Below are 20,595 nucleotides of genomic sequence, written 5' to 3'. Positions count from 1 at the left end.
CCACAGGAAATGTGGTGTATAATTGAAGATGTGTCACGATAATCCCTCCATTGGCAATAGTCCCCCTTTCAAGATATCCGGGAGGGAATGCCAAGGGGGAGGTGACCTCGAGAAAAAGATGGAATAACCAACGACGGGATACATTCTACTAGTCGGAGCTTGCAAGATCAGAAGTCTGGGCGTAGTAGAAAAGCTAGGATATCTGCAAAGGAAAATGCGAAGGCTGAATCGACGTGCAGTTGGCGTCAGTGAAGTGAAATGGAAAGAAGGTAATGGTTTTTTGTCAGACGGATATGCGGTAATATCAACAACAGCAAAAAATTGTAAATCATGAGTAGGATTTGTTTACAAAGGAAGGTAGCGCACAGAGAGAGAGAGAGAGAGAGATACTGTGAACAGATAAAGTATATAAAGATATGGAAGGGATAATTCGGGATGTAAAGGAAAATGATCAACTAATAATTATAGGGGATTGGAACACGGTAGTAGGGGAAGGAGTTGAAGACAGAATTACGAGACAATATGAGCTTGACAATAGGAATGAGAGAGAAGAGAAAACCTAAACGAGCTCTGCAATTAATTTCAGATGATAATAGTTAATACACGTTTAAAAATCACAGGGCGTTTTCCTGGAAAAGACCTGGAGACACGGGAAGATTCCTACTGGATTACATTAGAGTCAGAGAGATATTCCAAAATCAGATATTATATTATAAGGTGAACCCGGAGCAGCTAAAGACTTGGCTCACAATTTTGTAACAATGAAGAGTAGACTGATGCTTAAAAGAATCGTTCGGAGAAATAAGCGTGTAAAGAAAAAGGATACTGAATTACTGAAGAATTACGTGATGCATTTGATGCTCTTTTACGCTGTGGATAACGCGATAGTGAATACCACAGAAGGCAGTTCGATTGAAGAGGAATGGACACCGTTACAAACGGCAATCACAGAAACTGTACAAACATATACACTACTGGCCATTAAAATTGCTGCACCACGAAGATGACATGCTACAGACGCGAAATTTAGCTAACAGGAAGAAGATGCTGTGATATGCAATGATTAGCTTTTCAGAGCATTCACACAAGGTTGGCGCCGGTGGCGACACCTACAACGTGCTGACATGAGGAAAGTTTCCAACCGATTTCTCACACACAAACAGCAGTTGACCGGCGTTGCCTTGTGAAACGTTGTTGTGATGCCTCGTGTAAGGAGGAGAAATGCGTACCATCACTTTTCCGACTTTGATAAACGTCGGATTGGAGCCTGTCGCGATTGCGGTTTATCGTATCGCGACACTGCTGCCCGCGTTGGTCGAGATCCAATGACTCTTAGCAGAAGGCAATATGGAACGCCGTTCTGGACCCCAACGGCCTCGTATCACTAGCACTCGAGATGGCAGGCATCTTATCCGCATGGCTGTAACGGATCGTGCAGCCACGTCTCGATCCCTGAGTCAACGGATGGGGACGTTTGCAACACAACAACCATGTGCGCGAACAGTTCGACGACGTTTGCAGCAGCATGGACTATCAGCTTGGAGTGGAGACCATGGCTGCGGTTACCCTTGACGCTACATCACAGAGAGGAGAGCCTGTGATGGTGTACTCAATGACGGTGCACGAATGGCAAAACGTAATTTTTTCGGATGAATCCCGGTTCTGTTTACAGCATCATGATGGTCGCATCCGTGTTTGGCGACGTCGCGGTGAACGCACATTGGAAGCGTGTATTCGTCATCGCCGTACTGGCGTATCACCCAGCATGATGGTATGGGGTGCCATTGGTTACACATCTCGGTCACCTCTTGTTCGCATTGACGGCACTTTGAACAGTGAACGTTACGTTTGAGATGTGTTACGACCCGTGGCTCTACTCTTCATTCGATCCCTGCGAAACCCTACATTTCAGCAGGATAATGCACGACCGCATGTTGCAGGTCCTTTACGGGCCTTTCTGGATACAGAAAATGTTCGACTGCTGCTCTGGCCAGCACATTCTCCAGATCTCTCACCAATTGGAAACGTCTGGTCAATGATGGTCTAGCAACTGGCTCGTCACAATACGCCAGTCACTGCTCATGATGAACTGTGGTATCGTGTTGAAGCTGCATGGGCAGCTGTACCTGTACACACCATCCAAGCTTTGTTTGGTTCAACGCCCAAGCATATCAAGGCCGTTATTACGGCCAGAGGTGTTTGTTCTGGGTACTGATTTCTGAGGATCTAAGCACCCAAATTGCGTGAAAATGTAATTACATGTCAGTTCTAGTATAACATATTTGTCCAACGGTTACCCGTTTATCATCTGCATTTCTTCTTGGCGTAGCAGTTTTAATGGCCAGTAGTGTATATAGGTGGAAGGAAGGTTACTGCGAAGAAATCGTGGATAACAGAAGAAATACTTTAGCTAACCGACCAAAGAAGGGATTGCAAAAATGTGCAGATAATGATAATAAAACTGCTATGTAAGTCACTTAGGAATAAAGTAAAAAGCAAGTGCAGGGAACACAAGGCAAAATGGCTGCTGGAAAATGTGAATAAATCAAAAAAGAAATGATTGTAGAAGGGACTGATTCAGCTCATAGAAAGTTAAAGCAACCTTCGGTTAAGTTAAAAACAAGGGAATCAACGTTACAAGTGCAAGTGGAATTCCACTGTTAAGCACAGAGGAGAGAGCGGACAGCTAGAAAGAGAAGAGCTAGGCGAATGGGTGGACTTGTCTGATGAAGTGATAGAAGAAGATGTAGAATATGTACGGAATCCAACACTATGGTTAGAGTTTAACAGAGTTTAACTTTGGATCAGGTAAGGCAGAAGAGACAGACAGCACGCATTCGAAACTTCTAAAAGTTATTGGGGTAAGAGAATTTTGTCTTGCAACTGTCCGCCTTTTTCGACCGTTCATGTGGTTATCCTGCTCCTCTAATTTACATTAGAGCTAGAAAAACGTTAAAATAAAAATTCCAGAGCAACAAGAATAAGTCACATATGAGACATAAACAATATACAGGGCTATTACAAATGATTGAAGCGATTTCATAAATTCACTGTAGCTCCATTCATTGACATATGGTCACGACACACTACAGATACGTAGAAAAACTCATAAAGTTTTGTTCGGCTGAAGCTGCACTTCAGGTTTCTGCCGCCAGAGCGCTCGAGAGCGCAGTGAGACAAAATGGCGACAGGACCCGAGAAAGTGTATGTCGTGCTTGAAATGCACTCACATCAGTCAGTCATAACAGTGCAACGACACTTCAGGACGAAGTTCAACAAAGATCCACCTACTGCTAACTCCATTCGGCGATTTTATGCGCAGTTTAAAGCTTCTGGATGCCTCTGTAAGGGGAAATCAACGTGTCGGCCTGCAGTGAGCGAAGAAACGGTTGAACACGTGTATCTGGACATGCTGGAAAATTGGCTCATGCCACAACTGGAGACCGACAGCACCGACTTCATCTTTCAACAGGATGGTGCTCCACCGCACTTCCATCATGATGTTCGGCATTTCTTAAGCAGGAGATTGGAAAACCGATGGATCGGTCGTGGTGGAGATCATGATCAGCAATTCATGTCATGGCCTCCACGCTCTCCCGACTTAACCCCATGCGATTTCTTTCTGTGGGGTTTCTACCAAGAAACGTGCCAGAACTGCGAGCTCGTATCAACGATGCTTTCGAACTCATTGATGGGGACATGCTGCGCCGAGTGTGGGAGGAACTTGATTATCGGCTTGATGTCTGCCGAATCACTAAAGGGGCACATATCGAACATTTTTGAATGCCTAAAAAAACTTTTTGAGTTTTTGTATGTGTGTGCAAAGCATTGTGAAAATATCTCAAATAATAAAGTTATTGTAGAGCTGTGAAATCGCTTCAATCATTTGTAATAACCCTGTATTAATTTGTTCTAAACATGTTCGAGAACCAGCTGTTAACGACGCCATGTAGTAGTCGGAAGCGCTTGGGAGTGAAACACCAGGCCATATCTACGTGTGTGGCAACAGCAGGTCGACAATGCACTGGTCACCAAGAAGCATCGTTACACCATTGCTGCTTTTCAAGAAACTATGTAAAACGCCAGTCGTTGTTCTGTATAATTTGCAGACTGATGTAACAGTCTTATGTTGCGCTATCCCAGCCCATTTACTGAAGATAATGTTTAAAACTGATTGAATATTTAAAAAGATGGATAGGAAAAAGATAAGTACGTTACATGTATAATGAAAAGTTTCAGAATATGTTTAAAATATTTTCTAGTTGTTCTCTGTTGTTACTAGTACATTGAGTTTAGTTGTGTGATGGTAATGACAGTGCTAATCGGTTTGAAAAATGATACGAAGTGCAGTTTTTGATTAATTTGAAATGTGTTTACGAAAACTAAAGATCCTAGAAATTGTTTGGAACTGGTAGAAACTCTTAGAATGATCACGTTTACATTTCATGTAGGGGAGAAGTTATCTAAGCACGCAGTCAGATGCAGATCCAGGGCCAAAAACACTGGCAGTTCTAATTAAATATGCGTTGGCTTATTCGGCGATTTGAGTGATAAGATCCCGTCGCAGTTAGTTTCACCTGAGTCGTAACTGAACTGCTCTTTGTGCGCTTAGGATCGGGAGTGTCGAACCAGACAGACAGACAGGTAGTTTAAAATTTATCTGCATCCCTAAACAAAAGAAACGCACAGTCTGTAGAATATGAGACTGGAGAATCAGATCTTTAATACGTAATGGGAAATTTATCGGGATGGAGATGAGATATTACAAAATGTTGTAGATAAAAGTTGTAGGTGGCAAAAAAGGTCACGCATTACTACTAATGGCCGTGACCTTCAACGTGATTTTTCAAGGTGATTAGAAAGTTAAAGTGATTTTTTCAAATTGGAACCTCAACATTTTATTTAAGATTTGAAAAGAGCGACAAATATTATATAAAGCGTACATTATTCAAGGCCATGGCAAGGTTCAGTGAAGGACAAATAAGCAAATATGTTTTTAGTTCTCGTAGGGATTAACTCGGAATAGAGGACGGATACAGCAAAATACAATGTTAGATGCAGAGTGGAACAGACATAAGGGTCACGTATCATTGCCAATAATCATGATTTTAAATGTAATTTTCGAAGGTCAATGGAAGGTTAAGTTTTGTTTCATGGAAACCCCTATATGTGACGTCGAATTTGGAAAGTTTTAATTAACGTATTTATTGGCAAAAATAAATACGTCACAGCCTTTAAATGTTATTGTGGCATTTGCAAGACACAACGAACATAAATAACATGTAGATCATTGACTTACAAGTCGTTGAATGAGTCCCCTCGCCGCTCATGCCTCTGGATGCCCTTTCCAGTTTGTATCTAACTTTGTATTTTGCTGTGTCTCTCCTCTATTCTAATTAATCCCTACTAGAACTAAAAACATATTTGCTTATTATATTCACTGAATTAGCCATGATCTTGAATAACGTATCATTTACGCGCAAAATTTTCCGCACTTTTCAAATCTTGAATCAAATATTACGCTTCCCAATTAAGAAATCACTTCAACCTATAAATCACCTTGAAAATCACGTTTAAGGTCACGGCTATTAGCAGCAATGTGTGATCTTCTTTACCATCTACAACTTTTATCTAAACCGTTTTGCAATGTTTCATCTCCATCCCGATTTATCCTCCTTTTGGATTAAAATGATCCATCGTACGTATATATGTATCAGAAATAAAAAAATTACAAGTAAAAACAAGTCCAGTGACAGCTAATTTTTTTCATATTGAGTACTAAAATTTAGCTTCGTGGGCCCGCAGTTCAACGGAGAGCGTGCAGACGTCACCGTTGTTTCAGTATGAAGTCACCAATTTGCACCAGCCATTTCCAGTGTAAGACTCACCAACAGGCGGGTGATTGTGTCCAGAAATATCGTGTCAAGATATCGATCTCACCTGGTTGCAATCCCAAAAACCCATAGAATTAATTTATTAAGTTGTATTTAGGATGATAGATCTCAAGAAGATATATCAGAATGGGTCTCGTTTTGGCTTAGAAGATCTGTCTGTTGCAGCCATCGCCTGGACTGTTCCCTACGCAACGCTCGTTAGGCAGCAATCAGGCATTCTGGATGCGTGAGTTCTCATGGCTTAAAGCAAAATTGCACATCAGTCATTATTTCACAATCCCTATACTCCTCCCAGGTCATTTGTCAAGGAACACACTTGCAATCACCAACTAAATGCCTCGAGGCCCACGGCAAAAACCCACTGTCATCATTGCCAAAATCGAATGGTCCGTTGCTCATAAATGTAATCCACTGAGGTTCATTTTCACCTAATTGTCGATTTTCAAGGGTTATGTAGATGGGACACAACTTGTGGCATCAAAGAATAAATTTGCCAGTGGAGGGAAGTGTGGAGAGTAAAAATTGTACAACAATGGCAAGATTTAAATATAGTGAGAAGGTTCAATGAACGTACACCACACCTCTCTTCAGACCGTAGACTACAACAATGTCAATCCTGTCAATATTATGACGGAGATGTTGAGTCACAGAAAGGTACAACAAAAAGACGGTTAGCACGTAAGCTTTCGGCCAAAAGGCCTTCTTCCGAATCAGACAATATAAACACACACATTCACGAAAACGCAACTCATACACCTGACAACTGTCTCTGGCTGCTGAGACCAGACCCAGAGACAGCACCCATGTGTGTGTGTGAGTTCAGTTTGCGTGAATGTACGTGTGCGTGTGAGTGTGCATGTGTTTGTGCATGTGTGTGTGCGCGCGTTTTGTCTAACTCGGAAGGCATTTGGCTGAAAGCTTACTTGTTAACAGTCCTCTTGTTGTGTCTATCTGCGACTCAGCATCGCCGCTATATGATGAGTAGCAATCTATCCTTTTCATAATATTGAAATTATTCCATCCTGAATTTTCCATTGTTTGACAATGTCAGCTCTCTTCGTCTGGTCCTCGCACGATGGTAGCCAGTCTCGCATCGCCAGTCCTGTCTTTAACTTGTGGCACTTACTATTAATGACATACGCTGATTAGCCAGAACATTACGACCACAGACATACTATCGATATAGATCGATACAGGCGATAGCAGTGTTACCTGGCTAGGAATGACTGCTAGTCAGACACACAGTGCATGTAGCACCAGTAAGCATGCTGTCTGAGGTTAGAATAGGGTAAGCGCGCGATCTATTTGAGTTTGGCTGAGAGCAGATTGTGATGGCCCGTGAACTCGACACTAGCATTTCGGAAACTGCACGACTTGGGTGTTTGAGGAGCACCGTGGTGTATGTGTCTTCAACACGTGGCGAAAACAAGGTGAAACCACGTCCAGGCCGGCCGCGGTGGCGGCGCTTCAGTCCGGAACCACGCGGTTGTTACGGTCGCAGTTTCGAATCCTGTCTCAGGCATGGATGTGTGTGATGTCCGTAGGTTAGTTAGGTTTACGTTGTTCTAAGTCTAGGGGACTGATGACCTCAGATGTTAAGTCGCATAGTGCTTAGAGCCATTTGAACCATTTTGAGTCACGTTCAGGTGCCGTGAGGTTGGATGGCTACACTTCATTACAGATGTCAGACGTCATAGGCTGGACAGACTAGTGAAATAGGACAGGCGGCGAACTGTGGCGGAACTAACATCAGACTTTAATGCTGGGCAGAGTAAAAGCGTGTCTGAACACACAGTGCACCAAACACTCCTAACAATGGGCCTTAGCAGCCGACTACCCAAGCATGTGGCAATGTTAATACCATGACATCGGCAACTACGATTGAAATCGGCGCGTGACCATCGGCACTAGAAGTTGGCGCAGTGGCAGAACGTTGCATGGTCTGATGAATCCCGATACCTTCTTCATCATGCCTATGGGAGGGCGCGAATCGGTTGTCTTCCAGAGGAATAGGTCCTTGACACCTGTACTGAGGGACGGACACAAGCTGGCGACGGCTCCATTATGCTCTGGGGAAAATTCACGCCGGCGTCCATGGTTCCAGTGGAGCTCTTGCAAGGCACTGTGATGGCCAAGGAGTATCGTAAACTGCTCGCACTTCATGATGATCATGTTTCCCGACGGCAGTGGCATTTTTCAACAAGATAATGCGCTATGTCAGAAGGCCAGGAGTATAATGGAGTGATTCGAGGAACACAGTAGCAAGTTCCAAATGGTGTGCTGACCATCCAACTCGCCAGATCTGAACCTGATCGAACACATCTGGGATGTGATAGAGCTCGTCAGCCCCCTCCCCTAAATTTACAGGAATTAGGTGACTTGTGTGTGCAGAGGTAGCACCAACTTCCTCCAGCGACCTACCAAGTCCTTACTGCTCCACTGCAACGACCGGGTCGCCACTATTATCCGTGCCAAAGGTGGACATACCGAGTGGTAGGTAGGTGGTCATAATGTTCTAGCTCATCAGTGTATTTAGTTGAATAGGAAAGCAAATTTGTTCTGATGCCTCGTCCTTTTATGTCCAGCAATATAGCATGCTTTCCTGCTTATTCTCACAGCCTGAGATAGCTCCTTCTACCTACTTCATTGACATCACTGTATAGCATATAAACCTGCTGACATGATGAAGTAAATGTTTGTTACACTTCAACAATTAGAAAAGCGTTTCCCCATGGAAAGCAGAAAGATTCATTGTATGAACGAATTAATATAAATGCCATAAAAATATAAACTTTCTGATTAGCAATTGCATTAAAATACCTATACGAAATGAAACGTAAAAAATTAGCACACGTAAATTATGCAGATTCTTTCACTTCGGACATTGTTTGGGACTGCATCAGAGCAACATGTTTGTACCAGTCTTCCAATGAAACAATACATTTTAAAATAATTTATACAGAAAATGTTTTATAATTCGAAAAGGGACCTTTGATGGTGAGGTAACACTCGTATGTGATACAGTTGTAATATTAACGTAATGGAAAAGACAGTTAAATGTCTTCTTGGTTTATTTACTGGAAAAACTCCTCAAAACTACATCAGATACGAACAGATGTGAAACTTTTCTTCACACTCTAATCACAAAGACAAGTATACGACGTCGTAGCACTTCCAAGCCATTCATTGATGACGGGATGCTTAACGTACAAGCTAATTTACTGAGCAATTTGTACATCATAACACACGTACAGAGTACTGAAATGTATAGTTTTAAAGTCTGGCGTTAGAAACCAATTTTATTCTTTTCAGATAAAATTGCCACATGCGGTAATTGTTTCAGTTGCTGCAGGAAGATATTGAGCCTGTCGGGATGACAAAGATGGTGCTGGGGTCGACCCTCTATGCTTACCAGACAGCGATTTTGTGTCTGTTGGGGCAAAGGATCACTACACAGGTCAGTGCGATGGATACGAAATCTGCTACAGCCGTGCGATGCCTAAAGCGAAGCGTACTGTTTCATCCCTTAATGCATACTAGCTCACTGATATTCGAGTGCTCATTGTCGTGAGACAGCTGGAGAAAGGTCTGGGCTCGTTATTCATCTAGTACATGGTTTTGATCTGCGCTACTGAACTGCGTGGGTAACGCCGTTTGCTCAGTTTGTTGGTGGCGGTTGTGAGAATTATGTTCTAACTAGGCTGATGTGTAACAACTGGAGTGAAGCTTATGTGAACGCTGTCACTGACATCTGTATTCATACTGCACAGTCATCGTGCCAGCATCGTTCTTTGTAATTTATGTTTCTTTCCCGAAAGGTTCTAATGTTTTAATGTCTATGAACATTCTATTCTACTTGACATTTTTCATGAGTCTTCTTGTTGATACTTGTTGCTAGCAGCATGGTATTTAAATCTAAACCGAACTCTGGCTCTTGAAATTTGAAAGTGACCTCTCTCGCAAGAAAAAAATCGCTATCCTCTTATATGATGTTGTTGATCACCTGTGTAAAGTTCTTCGGCTTATTACAGTGACGCACAGAAATTTTTCTTCTGCAGTTGTATTCAATTAAAAGTTATACCTGTGTGGACAGTATTATGAGCATAGTATAAATGCGGTATTCTCTGAAAGGGGGATTGGGTTGATGAAAGATGTAACAAGGCAGATATATTGAGACTGTTCGTTCAGTTTCTCTGGAATTTCATGAGACGGCATGCTAGATAAAAACATTCTACAGAATTCTACGATAGTTGTAAGTGCGCGCTTAAACTAGGCCTCTAATGCCTAGAACAAACGGAAAGAATAAAATACTATCTGATTACAAGATTAATGCCAAACTCGTTGAGCCGCACGGGATTAGCCGAGCGGTCCGGGGCGCTGCAGACATGGACTGTGCGGCTGGCCCCGGCGGAGGTTCGAGTCCTCCCTCGGGCATGGGTGTGTGTGTTTGTCCTTAGGATAATTTAGATTAAGTAGTGTGTACGCTTAGGGACTGATGACCTTAGCAGTTAAGTCCCATAAGATTTCACACACATTTGAACATTTTTGAATTTGTTGAGCACGTCTTTCCGTAGAAGCCAAAGAAGTTTCTTACCCGAGGACTGGGCGTAGGGTATCAAATGCAGGAATCGTGCACTGTTGTTCTAGACAAAACTCTCGTGGAGATGGTTTGCTGTTGCCTTCCTTCGACATGTCACTCAGTGTCAAATGTGTATCTGTGTCGTGTGGATGACTGCGACGAGTGCTTTACAGTGTCGTGTTGGATTTGTGTTGTTAGGGGTGAAGGAAGCGAGAGGGCGAAACCAGTGCCCGCAAGGAGCCCACTCCTCTTGAATAACAGCAGCGGAACCACTAAGCTTAACGTCCCCAGGCTAAGGACGGATCATCATCAAGAGTGTCAGATGTTCTCTCTTCACTGTGGAGATGTTTGAAATTTAATCCAGTAGTATTAGCCTAAGGACCGGTGACCAGGAACTTTACACTACCACCTGTTCTCCCATTGCGGCCAAATACTGGCAGGGAAAATTTTCGGCGACCAGGATTCGAACAAGCTTACCTCCGCGTCGAGCGCCATAGTACAAGTGTGCGTCAGCGACGTCGGCTACGGATCAGGGTACCGTAAGAAATGTATAGGCGGAACACTATGACGCTGTATGAAATGGGACAAATAAGAAAATAAGTATAATGGAAGGCGAATAGAAGGCCTAGTATTATTGGAAAAGTTCTGAGGGACTGCAGTTCGTCTGTAGGGTAATTGCATACAGGAATATAGTATCAATAATTCTTGAGTCAAACAGGTGGGGTAATACTGCTCCACTGTTAGCGTACTTTTCAAGTAGGCATGACAACAGACACCGAACAAATTCAGAGCCGCGCTGCTGGGACTAAAACTTGTTGGAATAGCCTAAAGTAAAACAAATGCAGTGAAACCTCGTGGATCCGGTCCTCATAAATCCGGATCTCCTCATCCGGCTTTTATTTTTTTAGTACAGCAATTGTACATTATTTGATACCCCGGAAGTAATAGCAACAACAGTCGACGACGTCGATCATTAAATTTAAATTTAGGCAACCGCCATACACGGAACATACACTATGGGGTCAAAAGTGTCCGGACACCCCCAAAAACCTACGTTTTTCATATAAGGTGCATTGTGCTGCCACCTACTGCCAGGTAACTAGTGCTACTTAAACATCGACAAACTACTGATTAATCGATAGGATATGCACTATCGTCTCCATCGGTAGTCTGGTTTAACTATCGATAGTCCTATCGTTTATAATGTAATTCTTTTTGAATTGGCGCCTGAAAAATTGTCGGTTCCTATTACCTCAATGCGTTTCCAGTGCAGAGGGAAAGTAGCTTGTATGGAGGTATTTAATCAACAACAAATATGGGGGTACCTTAACCGGTCTAAATTGTTTATAAACTATGTTGTTAATAGATTGGTCGCTGTGGGGGAGGGTTCGTGAAAGAGGGAATTTTTTTGTTTGTCTTCCAGTGATGACTACTTAAGGTCGCGCACATCTCGTACCGATCAGATGCTTATGGTAAAAACTACACACGCAAATAACATGGATTCATGAATGTGCATTACACAGACTTGCATCTTCAAATGTGTGAGCTTGCTTACCTGTAGCAAGGAATACAAATGTAAATAAGGGTGTTGTAATACAACGCTGTTAGTAGAGGTAAAAACGACATTTTAAAGATTTATTTAGTGTTTCTGATTGCACTGTATAATGCATTCTAAAATAAATACAATCATTTTCGTTATTAATTAAACACAGCTCCTACTGTCCTCTTCTGTTTCTGAGTCCTCATTGTACTTACAAGTGTTTTTAGTTGAACATGTTAGTGTGTAAAGCGATTCGAAAACACCGACGCAATCCTAATGCCCCTGCGTCACTTTTGATATTGCAGAAGCACAAATATCATTCGTATGTTGGTTGCCCATGTTGTGGTCGATTAGCGGAGCTTGTTCCTGCAAGTACACACCAGCTCCCGCAAAACTTAATACAGCTAAAGTACAACCCGTCAAATGTCAAACTTTTTTATTTATATGGTGGCTGGACATAATCATTAAAATATACAGCTGTATTTACATGCTATCTGCTTTCGCAGTGTTGCAGTGCATATTCATAAGTAATTCGGGCGAAATGTTAATGTTTCACTGGATGTGAGACAAAACTAATCTCTTCTTGCCAAGAGTTAACTGTGAATATCCAGGAATGTTTTTTGCAAAACGCCATGCGTTGTAGATATTTCTTGCCCGTTAATGCTGAAACCCCTTGTTTGAAACTTGTGCACCAGGTAAATAAGCTCACCACTATTTCTTTCATTTTTTCGAGTTTACATCATTCTGCAACCTGATTAATAATTTTTCGAGCGTCACGAAGAAGAATTCTGCGTGTAAAGCTTCTAGCTCTACGGGGTATCGTAGGAGGTGACCTCAATCAGCCAACAGTAGCTTCTTCATCACTCATTTCGTTATTTAAATGGCACGCAACAACAGGATTATTCTTCAGCACGCAACTATAGTGCCACAACTGTTGAATCGATGTTGTTGGCAGCAGTAAGACATACAGCAAAGTAGCGAAGAAGTGTTCCGAATGAAGCCGACAAGAGACGATCAGTACTTTTCGCACGATACCGATAGTCTCTGTTGGCTGAGTAAAACCCGCCCTTCCAAGATTATTTTGTTCATATGAAACGTGCGTAAATAACTTTTTTATTACTGTTTTGAAAATGAATTGTAAAAATCAATCATTTGTGTGGATTTTTTTCAAGAATGTGGGGGATAGTAGTCATTTCGTGAAGTGTACCATCTGCATTAAAGATTACAAACATGGTGCCGGCAGGGGTGGCCGAGCGGTTCTAGGCGCTACAGTCTGGAACTGCACGACCGCTACGGTCGCAGGTTCGAATCCTGCCTCGGGCATGGATGTGTGTGATGTCCTTAGGTTAGTTAAGTTTAAGTAGTTCTAAGTTCTAGGGGACTGATGACCTAAGAAGTTAAGTCCCATAGTGCTCAGAGCCATTTGAACAAACATAGTCGGGAATATGAGTAATTTAAGAGACCACTAAAATGAGCACGGTAAAGAAATAGGAACTAGGAATTAGTAATAGAATTGAAAGGCGAGGGATCAACTTGAGAGCTAGAACAAGTGCAAGAGGTGCAACCAAAAGAATCGAGAAGCTTTATAAAAAATTATTTTAACACAAGTCAGTTGTACGGTGCCAGTTGAAATGTAAGAAAAGAACATGATTCTCTTTATGCACAAATGATTGCCATCGATATGCTGCTGTACAGAACTTCCGAACATCAGTGTTTGAAAAAATTTGTTTATGCCTTAGACAGCAGATACGAATTGCCAGATAAGTCACACTTAAATGTTTACTGATCTCAAGACTATAGGAAGAGACAAAAAAATTAGAGACAGCCCTTAGAAAATGTAATTTTTTATTGTTACAACGGACATGTGGTAAAGCAACGCGAATGAAGGCATACTGCCACAGACTTGCCTCTTTATTACAGACGAAAAATTAGTTTCGCCTGTGTTCAAAACTTACAAAAGCTTTAGGTCATCACAACGCTGAATCTAGGCACATGTATCTAACTTTTTTTTTAAATGTTTCTTTCTTTAACTCGTCAATGCGTTGCTGAGTTTCGTTTCGTCCTTGTGATCGGTACACGTCGGTGAAGTCAAGTCGGCGTAACTTGTAAGGTATTTCTTGGCAGTTTCGTCCCTCCCGTCCCCGCCCACATTGCCCCTCACCCCTCTTATAGATAGAAATATGAAGCCATCGTGTCATGTGTTCTGTTTACGGACACTGCCAAAAGTAACAAATCATTGAATAATTGCGTTACAACAGGCTTAATATATTTTCTTATTCATTACTACAAATAAGCAACACATTTGAACGTAGATGCCTCTATAATGTGCTTCCTCAAAACATAGTTACTTCCGCGACCAAAGTTTTCATTTCAGAGTTTGTGCAATAGCAGACTAGCAAGTGATAAACGAACGCGAACCCCAACACCGTCTGAACCAAAATTAATACAGCAGAGAAAAATCAGCTGGCAGTAGCATTACAATTACTGTGTTGCTGTCTTCCGAGTATGTAAACAACTTGCTTTTGTGGCAATTTTTGAGGAAGTACTTCCATTGTGTTAGCGATTCGGAACGAAATTAAAACTTTCGGTGCTTATAGAACAGTATCTATATTAATGCATAGATTTGCCAAAAAAATAGACTAACCATAGCAAGTTGTAAATATATTCCTTAGTAACCTAATCGGAACTTTCCAGTGGTTATGGAAAACTCTCAGCTATTGTCTAATGGAAGCTGTTGTATCGCCACTACAGTGAAGCCGACGAAACGCCATTTATCAGTTTCTGTCAAGTGGAAACTTGAGCGGCGCGGGTATATTATAGGAATATATTGATATGATGGTATGCTGTCCCTCGCCGCACCTTTCCTTATATTTCATTAATACCATATTGTGCTCTTTATACCGCCTCGTGCACTTCCCCCGACGAAGGCCGAAACACCAGACAAAACTTTTACACGCTACACACTTAATGTCGACTGCACTAAGATCACAAGTTCTGCCGGTCTCAGCGATGTCGGTGTAAGGCGCTGCAGTCATGGGCTGTGCGGCTGGTCCCGGCGAAGGTTCGAGTCCTCCCTCGGGCATGGGTGTGTGTGTTTGTCCTTAGGATAATTTAAGTCAAGTCGTGTGTAAGATTAGGGACTGATGACCTTGGCAGTTTAAGTCCCATAAGATTTCACACACAATTGAACATTTTTTTCTCAGCGATGTAGCAGCTGTAGCACTGCAGTAGAGTGATGGCCCTTTTGTTTTGTACTGAATGTCAACTCAACTGAGAAAAAACATAATGAGTGAAGAAGCCACCTTTGATCTCTTCAATGCAGTTTCAATCTTGTTATTGCCATGTGCAGTTTATACCGTATCTGCGGCAGTTCTTCAGCAAGCTTGCACGCCTAAGGTAGCAGCATTGCGTGGCAGACCAATGAACTCTTTCCCTCTCGCATCCCTATTCCTTATGGTATCTTCCTCTTTTCTTCTTCTTCTTCTTCTTTTTCTTCTTCCTCTTCCCGCTTTTCCCGTGCTACTAAGACGCTGAAGCTCAACGTAACATCGACAAGTAATATATTGGCCCAATTTTTATGAGAATTATTTTTTTATCTGTGAAAGTAATTTTTCATGTAATCAGACGTTGAAAAGAGGATTTTTTTGACAATATTGTGCAAAATTTCTTATATATTGGCCGGTTACTTTAACGTTGCATTTTTTCAGCTCGTCAATCAAATCTTAAAGAATACAATATTCGTGATAAGACAGTAGTAGTGGGTTACAGACAATTCTGCAGTTACGAAACACCTGCCTAAATCTTAACAATTTAACATTCACCTTGATTAGCCCACTGCATCAACTTAACAGTACAAAATTGTATCAAAGCAGAAACATTTTTCAAAATTTTATTGAAAAGAAAGGCTATTGTCACTTTCTTTCCTAAATCTACACTAGCCACTTACAAACTGCGCAACGTTCAAAAAGAGCAAACAAAAAAGAACTGAGACTGATGAAAGAGGTGCCGGCTCGATGGAACAGCTCATTCCACACACTCAAAAGAATTTTGGAAGTATGAAGTGGGCTTGAGATTGCGATCAATGGAAGTTCAAAAGCACTGCCTACCCTCACAGCAGAAAATTGCTTAGCTGCACAAGAGATAATAGATCTTCTTGAACCTTTCGAAGTAGCAACAGCAACAATTTCAGATGAGTCACACATCACCACTTCTTTAATTACCTCTTATACGAGGTATTTCTGCAAAGTTTTCAGACTCGTAAAGCACCTTAACAACTAATGAAGGACGAAGTGTTCTGGATTCCTTGATTAAAGCAGTCAACTAACGAGTGAAATAATTTAACACATTGACTGTTAATATGCTTGTGACATTATTAGATCCTAGGTTTAAAAACTTGTTTACGATATTTCAAGAGGCAGAGAACGCTGCAAGAATACTTCACAAATAGTATCCTGCTATCATCGCATAACTACAAGAAAATACCTGAAACAAAAGCATCCATTAGCTGTGATTATACGTTTACTGATACGTCTAACAGTTTTAAACCGGATGATATACTTTTTTTGCCCAATTAGCAAAAGCGTAACGTTGAAGTCGTTTCACCAGTCAGTGATCCATAATTGACCTGCATCAAGATTTTCAAAAACTTGTAATAGACAAGCATGCTTGTGTATTAGAATATTGTTCAAAATGTAATAGTATGTTGCGTGTAATGGCCTTTAAATTTCTGCAGTGTCCAGCGACTTCAGTTGCTGCAGAGAGGGTTTTCTCTATGGCAGTATAAACGATTACTTATAAACACAACAGACTAAAGGAAGGAATTTACACACCTTGAGGGTATCTTTTAATGCCGTATTTTAAACAACAGACTGAAGGAAAAGAATTTAAATACCTGACCTTTTATTAAACAAAATTTGCATATTTTCTGTTCTTGTATTTTAAGCAATAAAAATCCTTAGAAAGGTATTTTTCATTTCAAATACCTGCTCGACGCTATAGATAGTTAATCGAAACATCGTTAGTTTTTAAAAATATTATTGATAATATCGGATGTGTCAACCATCGATGTTTAAGTAACACTGCAGGTAACCAGAGAAATCAGGGCTCGTTGTTCAAAAATGGTTCAAATGACTCTGAGCACTATTGGACTTAACTGCTGTGGTCATCAGTCCCTAGAACTTAGAACTACTTACACCTAACTAACCTAAGGACACCATACACATCCATGCCCGAGGCAGGATTCGAACCTGCGACCGTAGCGGTCACACGGTTCCAGGCTGTAGCGCCTAGAACCGCTCGGCCACCATGGACCGGCGGCTCGCGGTTCTCCCGCGCCGATCGAGAAGGGAACGATAGAGAAACGCTTGAAAGTGGTTCATTGAACCTTCTGGCAGGCACTTCGTTGTGAATAACAGAGTAATCACGTAGATGTAGAAGTAGATGTACTCCATAGCAGCGACCTCAGTAGCCATTAGTCATTGTGAAAGAGCAGAATGGGGCGCTCCGGGGAACTCACAGACTTCAAACGTGGTCAGGTGATTGGGTGTCACTTTTCTCATACGTCTGTAACAGAGATTTCCAGACTCCTAAACATCCCTAGGTCCACTGTTTCCGATGTGATAGTGAAGTGGAAACGTGAAGGACACGTACAGCACAAAAGCGTACAGACCGAACTCGTCTGTTGTCTGACAGAGACCGCAGACATCTATCCAGACCATCACACAGGAATTCCAAACTGCATCCACAGCAAGTACTACGACAGTTAGGCGGAAGGTGAGAAAACTTGGATTTCATGGTCGAGCGGCTATTCATAAGCCACACATCACGCCCATAAATGCCAAATGACGCCTCGCTTGGTGTAAAGAGCGTACACATTGGACGATTGAACAGTGAAAAAACGTTGTGTTGTGTGACGAACCATGGTACACAGTGTGGCGATCCGATGGCAAGGTGTGGGTTGGCGAATGCCCGGTGAACGTCATCTGCCAGGGTGTATAGTGCCAATAGCAAAATTCGGAGGCGGTGGTGTTATGGTGTGGTCGTTTTTTCATGGAGGGGGCTTGCACCCCCTGTTGTTTTGTGCGGCACTATCACAGCACAGGCCTACATTGATGTTTTAAGCACCTTCTTGCTTCCCACTGTTGAAGAGCAATTCCGGGATGGCGATTGGATCCTTCAAAACGATCGAGCACCTGCTCATAATGCATGTCATGTGGCGGAGTAGTTGCACGACAGTAACATCCCTGTAATGAACTGGCCTGCACAGAGTCCTGACCTGAATCCCATAGAATACCTTTGGGGTGTGCCAGGCCTCACCAACTGACACCGATACCTCTCCTCAGTGCAACATTCCGTGGAGAATGGGCTTTCATATCCCAAGAGACCTTCCAACACCTGACTGAACGTATGCCTGCGAGAGTGGAAGCTGTCATCAAGGCTAAGGGTGGGCCAACACCATATTGAATTCCAGCATTACCGATGGAGGGCGTCACGAACTTTAAGTCATTTTCAACCAGGCGTCCGGATAGTTTTGATCACATAGTGTTCTTTAGGTGTCTGTTAACACGCTAATATGGAATTGCATAAAAATGCTCCCGTTTTCTGTAGTGGCAAATAACGTCAAAGAGATGTCCGTGGACAAAAAGTTAGATGCACTGCATATGATGATTAAAGAGGAACTGATGAGAAACGTTGCTACCAAATTTGGAGTTTGATCTTTAACGGTGTGTGATTTGGAAGAAAATTGATAAAATTTGATGAGCTTTGTTTCAAAATAGCGAAAAAGGACAGTTTGGACGTTAGGCAGTCGCAGGACGAACAAAAAAAAATAAAAAACAAAGACTGATCTTCTAGATGGAGCAATTTTCGTGTTGTTTAGTGCAAATAGCGAGAATGCCATGCCGAATTTCGGCCAGATATTGCAGGAAAACTCGATACGTTTATACAAGAAGTTTTCTATTGGTGATCCGAACTTACCAGCCAGCCAGGGTTACATAGAAAGATCGACATGAAATACGTCAGCTGTCAGTGACTGACGAGGATGGCTTTCTATCTGAAGACATTATGACACACATAGAGGCATCAACGCAGCTGGACAAAACAGTAGTTTATTTGGAATGCCAGGCAAAAATAACAACAACAACAAGCTGACGATACGCCTGCCTAACAGTAGTGCGCATAAACGACACACGAATCTGGCTGAAAAGAAACTTGATTGTTTTAGTGTATAAATATCGCCGTGATTTTTCAATATCTTATCAAAATTTGAGTGAAAGTAACGCCTAATTTGTGTATTTATCTGAAAACAAATACAGAGTCTGTGTTTATGGTATTTAACCAGTGTTATTATGTTTCTGAATTTTCGGATTATCCAGATTTTCGATGATCCGAATGACCTTCGGTTCGATCTGGTCCAGATAAACTAGGTTCTACTGAGAAAAATCGACAGATGGCGTAGATACATCTCTCAAGTAAGTGTGACATATCACGTGAGCGTGCACAGGCCATCATTGCAGAACTCAGATACAGAAAACTGTGTGCACAGTAGGTGCCTCGAATGCTCACTCCTGACATGAAACAAAGGAGGCTGGGCGTCTGTCAACAATTCCTTTTGTTTTGTGATCCCGAGAGTGATGGTTTCCTTAAGAATACTGTGACAGGTGATGAAAGCTGGGTTCACCACTTTCATCCCGAAAACAGAAAGTATTAATGGAGTTCCGCACAATGGGTTACCGACGCCAAGAAAGTTCAAGCCCACGCCATCAGCAGGCAAAGTCGTGCTCATAGTATTCTGGGATATTCAAGGTGCTGTGTATTTGGAATTCATGCCTAAAGGCACCTGCTACGCTACACAAGGTACTGCGAGGCACTCAGAAAACAGAAAGCACGAATTCGAAGAGTTCATCCACACATAATGGGCCCTCTTCTTCAGCATGACAGTTCCAGGCCAAAAACGACCGATGCGGCATTCGGAACAATCCCACGCCTTAGGTTCACTGTCATCGATCATCCTCTATATTGTCCTGACTTAGCCCAGTTCGATTTTCATCTCTTTCTAAAACTTAAAGAAAACCTTTGAGGACTTATCCTTGATAACGATGAAATGGTGCAAGCAAGATGAGTTTGGGGCTCTGTCAACAAAGTCATAGATTCTGCAGTAACAGTATCAACAAACTTATCTCCTGTTTGGAGAAATGTTCTCGTTGCCAGCGTTACTTTTTGAGAAATAAATGTGTAGACATGAAGAATAAAGATGCACAATGTTAATAACGTTTGTTTTACAGTGAAGCACCAAAGTAACTGGTATAGGCATGCGTATTCAAATACAGAGATATGTAAACAGGCAGAATATGGCGCTGAGGTCGGCAACTCCTATACAAGTATCTGGCGCAGCTTTTAGATCGGTTACTACTGCTACAATGGCAGGCTACCATGATTTCAGTGAGTTTGAACGTGGTGTTGTAGTCGACGCACGAGCGATGAGACACAGCATCTCCGTGGTAGCAATGAAATGGGGATTTTTACGTACGACAGTAGTAAGTGGGTACATTGGGTGCACTCTTAAACAATTTTTGCAGAGACAA

General features: G+C 42.1%; 1 protein-coding gene across 1 annotated transcript in view; it reads left to right on the top strand.

Annotated features, from left to right (window-relative positions):
- LOC124712224 overlaps window positions 1–20,595 on the top strand; it is a 59,150-nt gene that overhangs the window by 33,043 nt on the left and 5,512 nt on the right. Inside the window, exon 5 of the mRNA XM_047242518.1 lies at window positions 9,238–9,351. Within this exon, the coding sequence (XP_047098474.1) occupies window positions 9,238–9,351 (114 nt within the window). The remainder of the gene's footprint in view (window positions 1–9,237; window positions 9,352–20,595) is intronic.

Source organism: Schistocerca piceifrons, chromosome 8 (genome assembly GCF_021461385.2).
Source record: "Schistocerca piceifrons isolate TAMUIC-IGC-003096 chromosome 8, iqSchPice1.1, whole genome shotgun sequence".
NCBI lineage: Eukaryota > Metazoa > Arthropoda > Insecta > Orthoptera > Acrididae > Schistocerca > Schistocerca piceifrons.
Note: the sequence above shows the minus strand (reverse complement) of the source record. Positions and strands in the feature narration are given on the sequence as shown.